At 54.0% G+C, this 17,150-nt stretch overlaps 1 protein-coding gene across 1 annotated transcript; it reads left to right on the top strand.

Moving 5' to 3' along the window:
- Positions 1 to 1,526: 1,526 nt before the first annotated feature.
- Positions 1,527 to 16,990, top strand: LOC119095495 (annexin A13). Its single transcript, XM_037218332.1, has 9 exons — positions 1,527 to 1,664; positions 10,456 to 10,517; positions 11,477 to 11,591; positions 12,333 to 12,537; positions 12,823 to 12,975; positions 13,363 to 13,471; positions 14,577 to 14,641; positions 15,122 to 15,303; positions 16,478 to 16,990. Exons 1-9 carry the CDS (start codon positions 1,659 to 1,661, stop codon positions 16,529 to 16,531), a joined length of 951 nt encoding a protein of 316 aa, XP_037074227.1. The 5' UTR covers positions 1,527 to 1,658; the 3' UTR covers positions 16,532 to 16,990.
- Positions 16,991 to 17,150: the final 160 nt, after the last annotated feature.

Here is a 17,150-nt window from a genome sequence, read left to right as displayed (position 1 = left end):
GACGTCATTACTCATAACTCGTCGTCTTAAGTGTTTACAGTAAATCATCAGGTCAGGCTCTCTTTTGATCATGCAATGCCTCATAACGTGGGCATAGGGCGCTTACGATTGCTCACAAGAGCGCAAAGTAGTCTCAGTGGCCGGCGCGCCCAGAAAGCCTCCACACATCATCATCGATTGCCCACAATCAATGCGTAGCAATGGCAAGGGCGTTGCCGCGATGGCACGGCTGTAGCTAGTTCTAGCAACTCGCTGTTCACAAGCCGACTTCTCAGCATTATAAATGGATGAATTAACTGGAAGAAGCGATTCTTCGTGCTTTAAGAAGCCCAACCATGTGTGCACTTATGCTGTTTTAATGCGTCTTAGTTTGTCCGTAGTCACCATGTGATATATTCTTTCATTTGTCATCCGTAGAAATGACCCAACAATGCGGGACAGGTAAGTAAAGTTACATTACAAGTCACATTACATTACATACAAGTTACAATAAGTAAAGAATACACGGCTTGATCTTAAGTAACAATATGTGACGTTTCAATCGGGGATGCAGGAGTCGCTGAGTGATTTGAGGTTACCTTTTCCGTGAGCTTTTCACATTCGCTGCATTGCGATTTCTACACCTTTAAGCCTTTCAACCTGATAGCTGGCTAACATTCTCAGCATTTGAAAGTCAATTGTCTACGCCTGCGTACAACCAACGGTTGTTCATGCCCCCCTCCCCGCCCCGCCCGCTCGGATCAGTCGCCTGATGTTCGTTGTCAACGCTTCAGGGCGTGACCAGTCCACCATCGGCCGGGCGGGGTCTTGCTGCACCCTCCCCCCCCCCCTCCCTACACTGCACGCCCTTCCGCGGATGTCGTGCGGTCGACTCATAACACACAGCCGCCAGGGGTCGATGAATGCCAATAGAGCGCGGGAGACGCGGCCGGTGAGCGAGTCACCGTGTGTTGTTATATCGAGAAAACACGCCACGCACGCCATGGGTGAGCTGGCTGGTGGTGCGGGTTGTCAGGTCCGGTCCACAAGATCACCGACGCTCCGAACGTCACATGAAACTTCACTCATTTCGAAGTGTCGATTTGTCGGTGTAAACTTCACGCTGTTCGTCAATGGGGACTAGCGTGTTGCTCTCCTTTTCTGTCTTGTACATATGTTTACTGCGATGTAATTTCAGAGTCAAAGTCGACCCCTGCACACCACACATACCGCGCCCATCGATCACCAAAACCGTGCCAGGCTGCCGCACCCTTCGACAAGTTCTCTCAACCCAGAGCTGCAACCGTCAGCAGGACCAAGGCTGAAATTCAGCAGCAGGCTTAAATGCGAGCCCCGACCCGCGTTCATGCCCATGTTTCACTATGAGAAAAAATTACGTTCAGTATGGCTCTCTTTTGCCAGTACAATTGGCATAACAGCGCAACGGACCCTCCAAAGCATGTCCTGAGCTCGCCCCTGCCTGCCTCGCACGCCGACAGTCCCCGCCGCCCGACGGCCGGCCGGCCGCCTGTCGGCAGTCGCCCAACGAGTACCAGACGGCGGAGCAACGCTCAGCTCTCGCTCTTGTCCACCTCTAGAGTACTTGACTGGAATCGGGCAGGCCTACCGGGCGGTTCTCGCACCCTCTCCGTCCAGCGCGCGCTACGCAAGCAGCTACGATGGTGGTGAGTACTGGGAGACGGTCGGCTTCTGCTGACCGTTCAACACGCGCTTGTATTCGGCCGCGCATGTCGAACGAAAATATCACCGCGCCGACGTTTCGTCCAGTGAGGCGGCCGGTGTCGTGTTTCTGAGCGCAAACGCCGTCCTTCGCGCACTGGAATTTGATCGCTTTCACCGGTCCTTGATCTGCCTTCGAGCGTGAACCTGAGTTATGAGCTAGCAATCACTATTTATACCGCGACCAGCTCCCTGCGGAGCCTCATACGCTGGTCAGGGAGTGGCCCAGAGCCTGGAGCTGTGCCAGAATCGATCCCGCGACCTGGCGCCGCCCTGCCCCGTCCCCCTCCCCCCACTCCTTCACGGGCACCCAGAGTGTCGGGACGGCGGCGTCGAGCCGGGCTGTGGTTGTGTCGTCGGCAGATGTCCCCCTGTCGAGGCTGCAGGGAGGGCGGCCGGCCTGCCGCCGCCTGCGCCGCTGTTGCTAGGTGGAGACGCCCGGCCGGCTGCCGCCGCGATCCGTGGAAACGGCGGCTGCGGGGCGCTGGCGCTGTCCCCGCGACTGAGTGCCAGGCGGATCCGGGCTAGGGGGACGGAGCGTATCACTTTGCGCGGGACGAGCCTCCATGTCGATGTCCAAAATGAATTGCATCTGTCATGACCTGGCAATAAAGTCTGCAGATTTGATTCCCGTTTATTCCGTCAGAGGTGAGAGCAAGCGACTCCCTTCATGGTTTCCAAAGGCTTTGTCGATGCCGACGCCGTTAGCGGCAGTCGGTGCTGGATATCGACTAGGGACGGGGGACAGATGTTGTCCAGATGTGCCGATACCGAATCGTGCGAGACCGTTAGCACAGCCAACTGCGCGGTGATAAACCTTCAGCTGTTAACCATCGTGCTTTTTCCGTCACTCCCATTGTCGTCATGCTTTGCATCGCTTCTGTCGACCGCCCCGCCCGCTGTGCCTGATTCCGCCCCTGCCGTCCCGCCCGCTGTGCCTGACTCCGCCCCTGCTCGCCGCGCCGGGACAGGTGGGCGTTCCAGCGCGCCGCGCCCATGGAACGTCGCGACCCGCCTGGTGGCCGGGGCAGTGCTGCAGCCAGCAGTCTTAGCATGCCTTGTACCCTGGGGCACAAACCCACTCGCTTTGTAAACTTCGTTCTTCGTAAACTTGTTCTTCGTCGGGCGTAACAAATGGACACACCAAACACTCCTTATACCTACAAATTAGATACGCATGGATGGATCGCAGATTCCGCGAGGGCTCTTGGTAGTGGGGCTAGGGGACAAACGTTAATATCCGACACCGTTCAAGTCGAGAGGTATTCAGTCACTACTTTATACACATGTGTCCTGTAATCAGCCATTTTATTGCCCCATGAGCACAATAAACTGCATATATCAGCCATTAAGCGCCCTGAGCCAAAGGTCGATTCTTTAATACGCATAGGCCAGTTTGAATAATTCTTCTACAGAAAATGTATTGCAATATCATGGAAAACTGTGCGCGTTGAATCAATGGTTTATAATGTGTGATCCAACTGAACGCATGAATGTGGGTATTATAGGATATACAGAATGTGTTTGCGGCTACGCATAAGGAAAACCGATTTTCTAGAAGTTTTCCCCTGTGTTTTGTCCGTTTGCACTTATTTTACATTAATTAAGCCTCCGTTTAGGGAGCTGGTTTTGCCAGACAGGGACTTGTCCATACTTACAGACACGCCCACGGCTTCCAGCCGGTGAGTCAGTGTCGGGCGGCCGGCTCAGCCGACCAGGCGTGTCCAACTGTAATGACGTCACAGTCCGGTCGTGCCCGCCTGTGATGACGTCACATACCAGTTGTGTCCTATGTGATGACAACAGACCAGTCGTGTCCGCATGTGATGACGTCACAGACCAATATTGTCCGTATGTGATGACATCACAGACCAGTTGTATCTGTATGTGTTGACATCACAGACCAGTGGTGTCCGTATGTAATGACGTCACATTCCAGTCGTGTCCGTATGTGATGACGTCAGCTCACCGGGCCGCCGTCCGTCGGTGCTGACGTCAGAGGGGCCAGTCCCGTTTCGGGTCGGGCTCCTGTTCGCTGTGCTGCTAGCAGCGTGTGCGAGATGAACCAGACGAGCTGTGGCTCAGTAATATGCACCAATTACACTGGGCTTGGGCATTATCAGGCGTATGTCCGTGGGTGCTCATCGGCTCCGGAGATGTCGTACGATGTTCACGAGCAAACATTGGTGTCATTTCGCGCGCCACCAGTGCCAGTATATGAGAGGGTAAATCACACCCCCGTTATCTACACAGACACGGCCAGAACAGGCGCTGTTTTCAAAACAAGTCCCTCTCTCCCCTCTCATCTCTCTCTCGCTCTCTCTCTCTCTCTCTCGTCTCTCTCTGTCATCTCACTCTCTCCCCTCTCTCCTCTCCTCATCTCATCTCTCGTCCTTCCTCTCCTTCTCTCGCTCTCTCTCTCGCTCTCCTCCGCTCGCCCGTGTTGAAGAGAAACTCTGTCCATTGTTTCGATCTCATCTAGCGCCCTCTCCCCTGCTTCTTCTGTTGCACCGCCGGGACCCCCGCCGAGCCGGAGCGGCACGTCCTGAGGAGGAGCGCTCGGCGGGGACCGCTCCCGCATGTGACTTCCGGCGCGGTTACGGTGCCGCCTGCCGCCGCGGGCTCGTCCCTGCGTCGGGCGGGACACGTTGGCACGGCACGTGTCCACGTGGGCACGCGTCAGTGCGGTTTGAGCCGCCGTCGCCGTACCGCCGCGCGGGTTAGACAATCAAACAGTGTCGGTTTACCGTCTAGCGCCTTGTGTTTGTGTGCAAAGCCAGGGTCTGCTGCATGTTTTCTTGTAGGCATTTGCCGAACGAGCGTTGTTTGTTTTTTAGACGGTTTCTGAAAGATTAGACTACGCAGCAAAACCAAGTTGATCGTTCATTAACGCCTACCGTGTTTCGATACGCTTTTAATGAAAACTTGCACCAACACATCGATGAGTAAGTTTTACTGAGCTGAATGATGACTTACCAAATGAATCTACAAGCGTCTTTGCTTCTTTTAAATATTCCAGCTTTGCGGCGAATTTCTGCGTAGGAATGGCTCCGTTTGACGTTTTCCCTAACCGTATCACCAAATAAGGTCACTGCTGTGAAACAATATCCGGCCATCCGAATGTGATATCACCATTGAGGCGGCCTCGGCTTACCTCAGCGGTGACTCAGCGCCTGGTTCTGAGCAATGCGCCGTGTGGGGCGTGATCCGCTTACCGCCCGGTCCTCAGCGGACCGCGGACCGCCGCCCGGAGGACTCGGCTGCTGCCCGGGGGGCAGAGATGCGAGTGGCGGTGAGTGAACCCGAAGTCACCGGCCTCCAGGGGTGCGCGATTCGCCGCCGCGTGGTAGTTCCAGGGGTGTCCAGCCCGACGGGGCGACTCTGGTCACGAATTCGTGTCAGGAAAGCCGCCGCTGTCTCGCGTACAGGTATGGTGGCGGTCGTTAAGCCGTTCCAGGGCCGCCCGGCCACAGTTTTGGTCACGGGCTCATTCCAGGGGTGCTCGGCCAGACGTGGCAGTTTTGGCCACGTGGCTGGCATTCCAGGGGTGTTCGGCCCAGCGCCGCGGTAGTCTGGGAGCCTGTCAGGGGTGCGCGGCCTGCTGCACGCTCGGCGCCAGCCGCGAATCGATGCTCCGGTCGGCTGTGGCTGTCGGCTCTCGCGCCATGCTATCTGTCAATGCATCGACCCCGTGCTGACCTTCAGGGAGGTCCGGACCGTGCCGCCACGGCTGTCAGTCCCATCACATCACTGCTCTGTCAGACCGAGCAGACCGCCCGAAAGACATTGCGCACAAGACCTGGTCGGTGGCTCAGAGCAGAACGGACGCCCTGCCGAGCGACACAGGCGCGAGCGCGGTCCAAGGAGCGTGGTCCAAGCGTGGTCCAAGGAGCGTGGTCCAAGGAGCGCGAAATGAGGACTGAAGAGCGGAATGGCTGTTTGCACTCATTCAAGGATGTCAGAACGTAGCGTGTATTGCGGGTAGGTGCGGTCTTAAAACCACAGGAAGGTGCTGATTAGAGCTGATACTGCTGATGCTGCTGATGCTGGCGCTGATGCTGATGCTGCTGATGCTGCTGATGCTGATGCTGATGTGGAGCCGGCTCTGCTCAGGTTCAGTCTGGTGGGAGGATCCTGCATTATCTCAGCTCTACCAGCTCACAAATTAGATAGGTTTAGGTCTCTAGAAGGACAAAATAACGAGTGGCGGGGAATTATCTTCAAAATGGATATTTTAGTTCTAAATTTCACACAAATGTGGAATGCTCCCCTTAAGTACATGCCAGTGGTCGTGTACAATCTTTTAACCAGTACCTCCGAGCATGTTGAGGTTCTGTTCTTCTTCGCATGAAAGCTCATGATGAAGATGTCGCCGCAGCCAAAAGCGCCCGAGTGCCTGTTTTGGTTGCGATGGATACACTGTTCAGCACTGCTGCTCTCTCATAGCCTGCAGCGGAAGACAGCCATCGCGTCGTAAGGCTTCCCCAGCCGCCTGTGAACGTGACCTTTAAACCCTAGACCACAACCAACCACCATGCCTTCGCTGCGCTGACCGGCCGCCAGCGTTCGACCCGGGTCTAAAAGCTGGAGGTGCGCGGATCGTTAAACCCGATCAGTGCGAACCCAATCTCTGATGGATGGGATCTCTTTGCACTTGGTAAAACAATAACTGACAAAAGTCAGTTGAAATATCGCGATTACAGGACTACAATTGCACAATGTTACCCATGTTTGATAGAGTAGAAGCCTAGACTCACAGAAACATAGAGCCAGGAACTCTGGCTTTAAGACTCCTGCAATTATAATTATGCACGCGAATTCCCGCACTCGAGCTTCCCCACTGGCAGCGGACACAGCACGACTTGGCGAGGAGCCGGTCCCACGGACGCGCCCTGACCGGTTTTGGGTGTTGGTCCCACAGACACGCCCTGGCTGGGTGCGGGGTGCCGGTCCCACGGACGCGCCCTGACCGGATGTGGGGTGTCGGTCCCACAGACACGCCATGGCTGGGTGCGGGGTGCCGGTCCCACGGACACGCCATGGCTAGGTGCGGGGTGCCGGTCCCACGTCCCGGTCACGCGACCGGCGCCGGCTGTATTGATTCACAGACCGTCTGCGCTAGCGGGGGGGTCACCCCCGCGCATCGAGCAGGCGCCGCTGCTGTAACGCTTTACGACCCGAGTTTTGCACGCCGCGGCTGGGGCGGTGCACCGCCGCGCCGAGGGGACTGGGGGCGAATTTATGGCGGCCAGGATTGCAGGCCCATGGGCGCCGCCAAGGCAACGGAAGGAGTGGTGCGCCGCCCCAGAACCGTTATGCGTGCGTGCTTGGCTGTGCGCGCGAGGTAGCATAAAGGCACGCGTGACACCGCTGGTGACACCGCCGCGTGTCAACTGCGCTGTTTTTAAGCCATGCCTCGGTATGACGAAATGGAGCCCACGCCCACGTAACGAGGCATTCTTTTCCCCGTCAGCCATGGCACCACCAGGTGTAAAGTTTCGTATAACAGGTTGAGCGAGCAAGGTAGAGATGGCTACACTCACCCGCAAATTAGCCCTAAACGGGTTTTCCTTATTATGCACGCGATAATTTACGGATATTAACCTTTTTCCCTCTAAATATTGTCTGAGAACCCCCACCAGAACAGAAACTGCACCGCAACACACCAGCGTTTCTGCAGAGAGAAAAAAGTACAAAAAAAAACACTTGTCCATCCATATGTAGTTTTCGTATCGCAAACTCACCTCAGCACCCACCCTTCGCGCTGACTGAGCCGGCGCCGCCTGGGGTCCAAGGTCAACCGTCGGCAGGGCGTGCTGCCATCTCGATATGGCAGCCCACCAGCGACATCTGGCAGCTCCACGGTCAAGGGCACAGCTCGCTGTCGGACGGCGCGGCGTCTCCCGTCGCTCTGTCCTCGGGCGGCGTTGCTGGGCATTGTGGGGGAGGGTGCGAGGGACGTAACGGGAGCGGGAGACCGGAGACGTGACGGTTAGTGACAGATGACGGGGCGAGAGCCGTGTTCCCCGCCCTCTCCGTGAATGCTTGACAACGCTAAATATAGCCCAAGGTGACTGACACGTGCAAACAATGCACTTAAACAAGCTGGAATCCACGAACTTGTCATACTTTCTTTCGCTCCTGGTGCAGCTCTCCCCTTCATGCCATTCTTAAGACTACTCTTGTTATCTTGTCTTTTTATCTTGTGACTGTTGCTTGCAACCACATTCCAATGCGCATCTGTCACCTTTTAGACCACACGGCGACTCTGTCGCTCTGAACGCGCTTCCACAACCCTCACTTGGCGTAGTCGTTTGCCAGCGTTAAGTCCGTTTGATCAATCAGCCCAGAAGGTTGTCTGCACTCACCCAAGGCGCATGCAGCTTCATGGCGTCCTTATCCCGGCGCCGAATTCGACAGAGGACCTCCAGTTGACCGCCGCCGCCGTCCTCATCGACACAAACGGCAACTCGTTGCATCCAACGCCCCAGCTGGAGGCACTGTGGATCGACTTGGTGCATGGGTGAAGGGCACGGCGGGTGAGGAGCACGACGAGAGAGCTTTGAATCACACAAAGACACGTACAACGGCAGTGTTGAGACTGACCTAGGATCGTAGTAGGTGGCAGTTTTAACATTGGCCTTGATTTGCATTTGCTGTCCTGCCAGAAGCGTATGTCAGAGTGTGGCCTTAACCGAATTCACCTTTATTCCACAACCTTAACAGCCGCTGCAGGCGCTGCCGGCTGCCATGAGAACTTTTCAGCTGGTCACACCCTCGTGTCCCTAAGTCGACAAAGGCCGCTCCCGCAAACGGCAACGCTTTCGTTGCGTGACTGTGCCGTGCCCTATGTGTCGCATGGCACCGGCAAGGGATGCCACGCATCCCGTCCTTAACCCTTTCCCCTCCCCCACGTGGTGTGTCTGTATGCACGTCTGTTCGGTTGTCCACGATCAGCGAGGTTTTTACTCAGCGTGTGGTGTCGCCCTGGTGTGGACGGGAGGAGGGGCATCGGGGGGGGGGGGGGGGGGGGCGGGGGGAGAGGGCGGCGGGCCTGCCTGTGTTGCCACCCCGCTTCGCCAACTTCGTCGCAGACAGATGGGCATCACTTTGGGAGAGCCGGGGGTTACCGTCATCGATGTTCGGTTTTCGCAACAAAAATTCGCGTTCCAAGCTCATCCGCAATGTTCTCACGACAGCGGCTGGCCGCCACACGTGAGAACACAGCAGCTGCCGGGTATGTCCGCTTCAATAATCGGGTGCTTGTCTCAGCACCGACTGCAGCTGATCGTGGAAAGAGAGTGGTTTACTTCGCCCAAGGGCGCTTGATTTTCTCTCCCGTGGCTGGTCATTATGCCAGGTCAAACAAGTAAAGCTACGTTTTCAGGCCTGCTTTGTTCTGGCTCGAGCGGGCAACAGGGACGGGACGACTGCAGCAGTGCACTCGCCCGGTTGCGGGAGCCTGTGCTATTTATGGCCTAACGCCAACTGTCAGCTGACTTAGGCTGTGACGTCACAGGGTCGTCGGCAACATGGAGACGACACGGGTTGGTGAACATTTTTGACAGTGTATCCGATATGCTGTAAAATGCAGACGGCTTAATGTCAAAGTGCCGGGATTTCCGAACGTCAACGACAGGAACATTTCAATAGTGTATAGCCTTAGAGACGACTATTTTCCCTTCATGCCTCACATCATCACGTCCGCGTGCCATTGCGATGATTCCTGACGTCTGCTTTGGTGGGTGTAGAAGGGGCCCGTCAGATACTTCGTAGTTTGGCCTTTGCAATGCAAATGCTTGACGCTTTTTGGTGGCGATGGACGCAGGGACGATCCAGAAAACAGAGTAGGCAGAGGCGTTTTTGATGACATTATTTCACTACTTCGTCCAATATCAAGGGAAGCGCACGGCTCGATTTATTTCGTTTCCTTTCCACCCGATTCACCCTTCTCTCCACGCTTCAACATATATGAGTGTTGCACTGTTCTTTTGTATAATAGTATTCTGGGTGAAATACATCGGTCACTATACGGGTGCGGCGCTGTACTTTTGCATAAGGATACCCTGGGTGAAATACACTGGCCGCGCTGTCTCCAACATGCAGTTTCCCGCAGTGACACAGTCTTTCGGCGCTTTATCCTAGCTCTTTTGGAAGTTTCCCCTGCGCAGGCAGCTTAAAATGCTCCATGCCGTTGTGTCCCTACTGCACAGAGCACAATCGGGCAACGGAGATGACCTTCATCTGTGCACTTACGCGTTTCACTCGTTTGCAGCACTTTCCAGTTGGCATCACGTGGAACACGGCGGTGTTGGGTCTGAATATCCGGCGCTCACGGCGCACTCGACAGTGTATAATCTATGCTATTTTTATTAAGAGGTGGTCTGATGATAATCGGTGCTCTCTATCAGCCTTTCTTCGTGCTTTTGTACGCGCCCCGATCTCGGGTTGTGTATGTGTCTGTCTCATGGAATATGCCTGGTCAATGATGATGTTCCGGGCCGTCGGAGCGGTCATCCATTACCTGCGGAGTCTTTTCAGCACCAGTGGGGAAAGGCCTTCATGTGCTGGCTTTGGGTTGCTGCTTGATGACCTATGGATACATCCCATTGCGTGACTTATGGTCGTACTCCAGACTGACAATATCTCACGATGCTTGAGCACTCCCCGTATCATAGGACAGTGCTAAACTGGTTATAATCCCCGAGACTGATACCGTTTATGTCTATGTTTCAGTACTATCCGACCGTGGTCCCGCACGAGGGCTTCAACCCGGAGGAGGATGCCCACGCCCTCAAGTGAGAACCGTGTTTCGCGCCTGGAGGAAATCTTCCGGAGGCCCTGTCAATGCTAAGAAGAGCCCTTTGGCTCATCTGATTCCTTCACCGCTGGCACCGTGTTCATCCGGATGCTTGTCAGCACGCCTCGGCATTTGACGCATGGAATTTCACGTGACACGGCCAATACTATGTCTGTGGATCTCCCTTGGTGGCTGAGTCAGTTTCGGCTGTTAAGAGTCAGTCTAATTGCCATCTGCAAAGTGGGCGGGGCCTAATGTCCACTACAGAACATCCGTCCATGTCGCGACCGTTTAAAAACGATAGTAGTGTACCTCTGGTCCTCTTTATCGGGTGAAATGCTGCATCCCGAACCACAAGTTTAATGCACAAGTATACTCAACCTCTGCATGCTGTTGTAAACTTAGGCAGGCGGTAGACAAAAAACTTTAATGCGTAATGCTCATGCTCTGCAGCTACTGCTCGCATGTGCCGACTGTCGCAAATATGAGATGAGAATGATGACGATGATGATGATGATGATGCTGATGATGATGGTGGTGATGGTGGTGATGTAATGCCATGTGATGTCATATGTCATGTGATGGCATGTGATGTATCGTAATCTGGTCTCCAGTGCTGTGATGTGCTGTACCGCAAGGCGCTAAATGTCTGTTAATTAGCAATATGGAATGCTCTGGTTTAGAACGCGCTCTCATTTGTCAAGATGGCTCGCTATTTCGCATACACCACTCCTTCTTACAATATGGCTCGTTTATACGATATGACAATCTGCCTGGAACCGTTTCAATGCAACCTTTCCCAACATATTTAAATGGGGATCAGTGTCGCCGTCATTGAGTGAACTTCTTGCGCTTTTTGACTCATTGTCATTTGGCTTATTGTCCTTTGACTTTTTTAGTTTTGACTTTTTGTCCTGTAGCCAGTTAGCTGACGCCGTATTTCCATGCTACCAACAGGAAAGCCATGAAGGGCATGGGCGCTGATGAGGGCCCCATCGTCGCCATCCTATCCAGGCGATGCATCAAACAGCGCGTCCAGATCGCCGAGTTCTACAAGCGCGAGTTTGGCCGGGTAGGTGCTGAAGCTTGAAAGGCTTCGTGGGGTAGAGTATGAGACCTGAAACAATCGGCAGTCAGTTGGTGAAACCTGATCGGGGGTGGGTGAGGTGACCCGAAACGTTTGATAGCGTAAGATATGTTTTTAGCGTGAAATAGCGTAAGAAATAGCATAAGAGAGCGTAAGAGATGTTTTAAAGTTTTTGTTTTTACAATTCCGTCATGGGAGGTGATGTCATGTTTTGGATGAAAGTTTTTTGTTAGGTAGCGTGAAGCCTGAAGCGAAAAACATTCCGCCGGCGTTAAGTAATTGAACAATTGGCAGAACGTTATGCCATTAACGGTACCATTTATAGCCTTGGTGGAGGATGGCGACATGTTCAATCAAGTACACAGAGTTAGAGTGAGCACGGATCTGGGGCGTCTGGGGCGTCTGTGAAATGCGCTCGGCCTTGAGGGCGATGTCTGAGCTGCACAAATGACACCTAACTCTGCAGCGGATTTTGTGAACAACGTCTTCCGGCCGAATCGTACTGTGTTGTCACCGTCTGCAACTGAAGACAGTCCCCGACCACAGGCTGACCTTAAGTCCCGGTTTCTGCAGCGCCATGTCCGGCGGGCGACGCATTCCGGCCGGTGTCGCCCCAAGGCAAACACTTGAGGCTCGTGTCACTTTGCCTTCGGGGTGGCTGGACACCTGCCAGTCCTGCACCTGCTGGCCTTGCCGGGCACGTGACGTGACCTGATCCGCCCCCAGGACCTCGCCGAGGACCTGAAAAAGGACCTGGGTGGTGACCTGGAGACCGTGATGATGGCGCTCACCTACTCGTATTTCGAGTACCTGGCGCGCGAGCTCCAGGGCGCCTTCAAGGGCATGAGCACCAAGGAGAAGGTGGTGCTGGACATCATCCTCACCCGTAACAACGCTGAGCTCCACCTGCTGCAGGACACCTACTCCAGGAGTACGTGACCAAGTTCTGGACAGGTTATGTTATTTGCAGGTCACTGAAAATGATATGTCTCGTCACAGCACGCTGACAGTCCGAGAGGAGCGATGATAGCGATTTCCCATCTGACTGCTTCTCCAGTTTGCTTCATTGCATCTTCCTCGCCTGTGGATGCAGAAGTCTGTTCAAATGATCGTAGAACATCTGGCCTCCCGCGCGTCCACAGACCGTGCGAGCATGTACGAGCAGAGGACACGTCTGTGCGAGATGTATGACATCTGATGCCTTGTCCATTCGCAGAGTGCCACAGCGCGCTGGAGGAGAGTGTGCGGAAGGGAATGAAGGGCGACGTGGAGAGGCTGCTCGTCTCCATCCTGAGTGGAAGCCGGGACGAGACGGATAAGGTGGACGTCAAGAAAGCCGCCGCGCAGGCGCAGGACCTCTACAAGGCCGGTACGTCCGGGCTCCGGACCCGCAGAGAGCTTTGCCACCTGGCGTTGTGCGAGCTAAAGCGGGGGCGTACGGGAGCTTTGGACGATATGGGTTGTAGCAACGAACGGGGAGTGGTCTGGAGTTCAACGTGGAGGTCGAAAAAACCGCCACTTTTGTTGACACCGATGAGCCCTTGACAGTTTTGTCTAGTGACAGCTTCCCATGCATCTGTTAGTCATCCGAGCTCACAACTATTACGTGGGAAATGAGTTGCCACGTGCACGCCAAAGGCGTATTTAATTGGGCGTTTTGTTTTCGCTAATTCGAACCTGCTTATTGAACCTCGCACGCCCAACGTTCCCCGTCAGAATGCGCCCGTCCTGACGTAATGATTGCTGATGTTATCAGGCGAGAAAAAGCTGGGCACGAACGAGGCTGTGTTCAGGGACATCTTCGCCAGCGAGAGCCTGCCGCAGCTGCTTGCCATCGAGAGAGAATATGAGACCATCTCGAAAAGGTGAGTTGCTCGCTCTTTCCAAACGCAAGCAATGCGATTGTGCCTCTAAGCTGTGACTATTATCGTGGATACCGTGATCCCTTGGTGAAGGAAATGCCAGCGCGGACATGTTCACCCTATCTTTTTCGTTGTTTTTTAAGTTTGATCCGAAGCCTTAGTATGGATGGATTTCTGGGATCAGCGCTCACGCTAAGCAGCGCTTGTTGTGTGAGCCCTGACCTCCACCATCCGATCGCGCAATGCCCGGCAACGGCAGAATTACGTGGCGAAAGCTTAACGCACCGCAATGCTCGGCACGGTCCGCCATGCCCTCTGACGTCAACTGAAACTGACCTTTAGCGCGCCCACTGACACCGGCCGCAGGCCATACCTGTCGAGGGCAAATAGCGAGCGCCCTAAGGCGACTCGAACCCACCCTGCCACGCGTGGGTGGATCGGAAGGCAGGCGCTCTAACCAACTGAGCCGCCGGAACGGATAAATCGGTTCGGTTTGGCTGGATAAAACCTCTTTCTGCCAGCAATGACAATTTCAGGACTTTGGGACGAAGGTGGGCAGGGTGTCGTGGATAAACAACTACATTCATGTGATTGTCCTCCACTAGGAACTTGTCAGCACAGGGTCTCTTCTTCGGGGTTTGTGCAGATGTTGGCACGGGCCGTCCTCCAAAAGATTCACTTGAAGGAAGTGTCTCACCGTTGGATATGTTTAGAAAAAGCATGCTCTGGTGAAACCTCATATCCATTTGCGTCGAATAATAACGCTGGGTTGTGGCACTGCAGCACCATCATGACATAATAAGGAGACTCATTTGAATTGCTTTGGCGTCTAAGTCACGCCGTCAATGGTTTATAACATCACCATGCGTCTTCCTTTCTTGGTAACCCAGGAGTGTATGCATAGTCCGCGACAACTGCAGTTGACGCGACCGCCGTCGTCACGACAACCGTCGTCCCGACAACTGCAGTCGTCATGGTGATGGCAGAATCTGCCGAGGGACGTTGTCAGCTGTTATGGTTAGAGGCATCACTTGTGGGCTGCTTTAATTCGCACGTTATTTCTCCTAACGACAATAGAAGCGCTTACTGAGCTTCCTTTCCTTCGCAGGACCCTGCAGGAGGCTATCAAGAGCGAGCTGAGTGGCGGTTTCCAGAAGGCTCTTCTCATTATCCGTGAGTACTGGAGCATCGTCCGGAGAATGGTTACTGAGTTGGACAAACAGCGCCTCGTCGGCTGGTCACGAAATGTTCCTGAGGCCTCCGGGCCATTGCTAAGTCAATATTGTTGTATTGTTGTCGACTGTCTCGAGAACCAAAAGCTGGTTTGGGGACACGATGACCAGTTGGTCAACAATCACGTTTTAACTAGTTGTGGACTACGTATTGGCGTTTTCGCATTCCATTCATCTCTGGTCTTTTGATTACGCGATGGCCCAGCGCTATGAGCTGCTGGTGTTGGGCTCTAGATGGATGTAGTTGTTCTTGCCTGACACTGCTGGACCACGGTTATGTGCGCGCGCGAATTACTGGCATTTTCGATGAATATTTTAACGGCCAGAATTGATGTTATGGCGACCACAAACATCGGCCATGTCGTGATTGATGTCGGTGGTGGCCATGCCTTGCCGCCGTTCACTGCCCGTTTCTCCACAGTGGCTGTGGCCAAGGACAAGATCGAGTACTACGCGGACAGTTTGTACGACAGCATGCAGGGGGTTGGCACCGACGACAAGACCCTCATCCGCATCGTAGTCTCGCGCAGCGAACTCGACCTGGGAGCCATCAAGGCGAAATATCTCGACAAGTACGGCAAGAAGCTGGATCACTCAATCGAGGTAAACACAGGGAATAGGCTCATGTGATTTGTGTGTGGCGAGAAAGACCTCACTGCCGTCCACGATTTTGGATGCCAGTCCCATCCATCCGACGCGTATGATCGGTCGCAGGTGCTTCTGACTCCAGAGACTTACCCTTGGTCCTTCCAATTACGCTGACGATTGACATCGCAAATGCCTAGGACCAATCAGCATGGATACGGCATTTGCCTAGGACCAATCAGCATGGATACGGCATTTGCCTGGGACCAATCAGCATGGATACGGCATTCGCCTAGAACCAATCAACATGGACACGGCATTCGCATGGCTGCATTGTTGTCGTCATCGTTCAGTCATAAAGGTCTGCACTTTTATGAAATCCGATAATCCTTTGCTGGATTCCTGTACCGATCAGTGCCTAAGAACATCTATTCAGAACATGGAACAAAAAAACAAAAAAAAACAGAGCAAGCCAACGCTTCCCCCTGAAATCCAGTGCTCACCCGAGGCCAGACACTTGGTACCGGCCGAAAAACCACACAGTTTGACTGATGATGGAGGTGGAGCTGACAGGTCCCCGATGCATCCAATGCAGGCAAAGCTTTTTTTCTCGCATCGGCAGTCATCTCGTTACCATCCATTCACCGTCCTACCACCGGTGGTGCTGGTTCAGAGTTCGCACTGCAGTAACCGAAATCTTGTAATTCTTATCGGGAGAAAGAGGACGTGGTGGGGAAATTTAGCGTGCGGTGGTTTGCTAATGTCTCAACCGACATTGTGGTGCACACAGCTGTTGGGCGATGCTTGAAAACAAGGAGGCGTGACGATCGGGACAATGCTAGGCAGCAAGGAGCTATTTGCCTTTGGCATAGAGATTGCCTCTTCTTCGGCCGCTTTGCAGGAAGGCACACGTCATTGGCCACTAGTGTTATGCGTGGACGCGATTGGTGTGATATGTTCTCGCTTACTCTTTAGGGCTCATAACATGGCTGGCCATTTGGCAGCACTATGTATCCGCATTGCCGCCATGCCAACCAGACACTTTGGACCTTTTTGCTGCTCTTTGTTAACCACAGATGTGATAATAGGTTGGCAAAAATTGGAGATAGGGAGTAGTTAATATGAAGACTGACAACGCTTTCACGATGATTACTACGCCCTGGCATTTACACATTTACCTTCTTGCCGTCAGAGAGAAACTTCGGGTCCGTACAAGAATGCCCTGCTGGCCCTGGTCCGCGGGTGAGCACCAGTGACGTCACACGTCCGCCGAGTCTCCTGCCTGTTCCGGTCCGGCTGCTATCGCGTGCTATTCCGGTGCCCTGGTGTGCCTGTTTGTCTGCGGACGGTGTAGGATCAATCTGGCCCGGCCCATCTGTCCCTCTGGCTGGCTGTGGATAACTGCTTGTCGCGAACGCGTGCTTGCTTTGTTCGGAACTCGAAATGCGAGGACCATGTATGAGGTTGACAAATGATCTGACGGCGATGTTTCAAATTCTATCACAGCAGCACGGCAGCGGACGGCGTTGCGGTCTTGAATTTTGCGACTCGTCTGCACGTTGGGTACAATACTACTGCCAGGCCAGAGTACCACGAATTATCTGCGTTTCGTAGTTTGATGCTTGAACACCGTGAAAAATGCACTGCAAGCTACCTGGTACATCAGTGGGAATTGTTTGCTTAATACATGTGTGGAGACGACTTTGTTATGTGTTTTGCTCGAAGCACAATATTTGAAGAGCATAGAATGCTGAAGGTTCTCGAAGATGCTACTAGAGGACATCTGATTGCACACCGGCTTAGATATGCCGACCGGTACCCATACTCGTGGAGATTTTCTTGGTTTTTAGGTACTTTCGGCGCGT

The sequence above is a fragment of the Pollicipes pollicipes genome, unplaced genomic scaffold (genome assembly GCF_011947565.3).
Source record: "Pollicipes pollicipes isolate AB1234 unplaced genomic scaffold, Ppol_2.1 Scaffold_4219;HRSCAF=4965_pilon_pilon_pilon, whole genome shotgun sequence".
NCBI classification, from domain to species: Eukaryota; Metazoa; Arthropoda; class Thecostraca; order Pollicipedomorpha; family Pollicipedidae; genus Pollicipes; species Pollicipes pollicipes.
Note: the sequence above shows the minus strand (reverse complement) of the source record. Positions and strands in the feature narration are given on the sequence as shown.

Bases quoted from the DNA above. Each gene is read 5' to 3' on its own strand.
- LOC119095495 (XM_037218332.1), top strand. The intron at 10,518-11,476 runs GTGAGAACCGTG...TGCTACCAACAG, and splicing joins GAGGATGCCCACGCCCTCAA to GAAAGCCATGAAGGGCATGG. The intron at 11,592-12,332 runs GTAGGTGCTGAA...ATCCGCCCCCAG, and splicing joins ACAAGCGCGAGTTTGGCCGG to GACCTCGCCGAGGACCTGAA.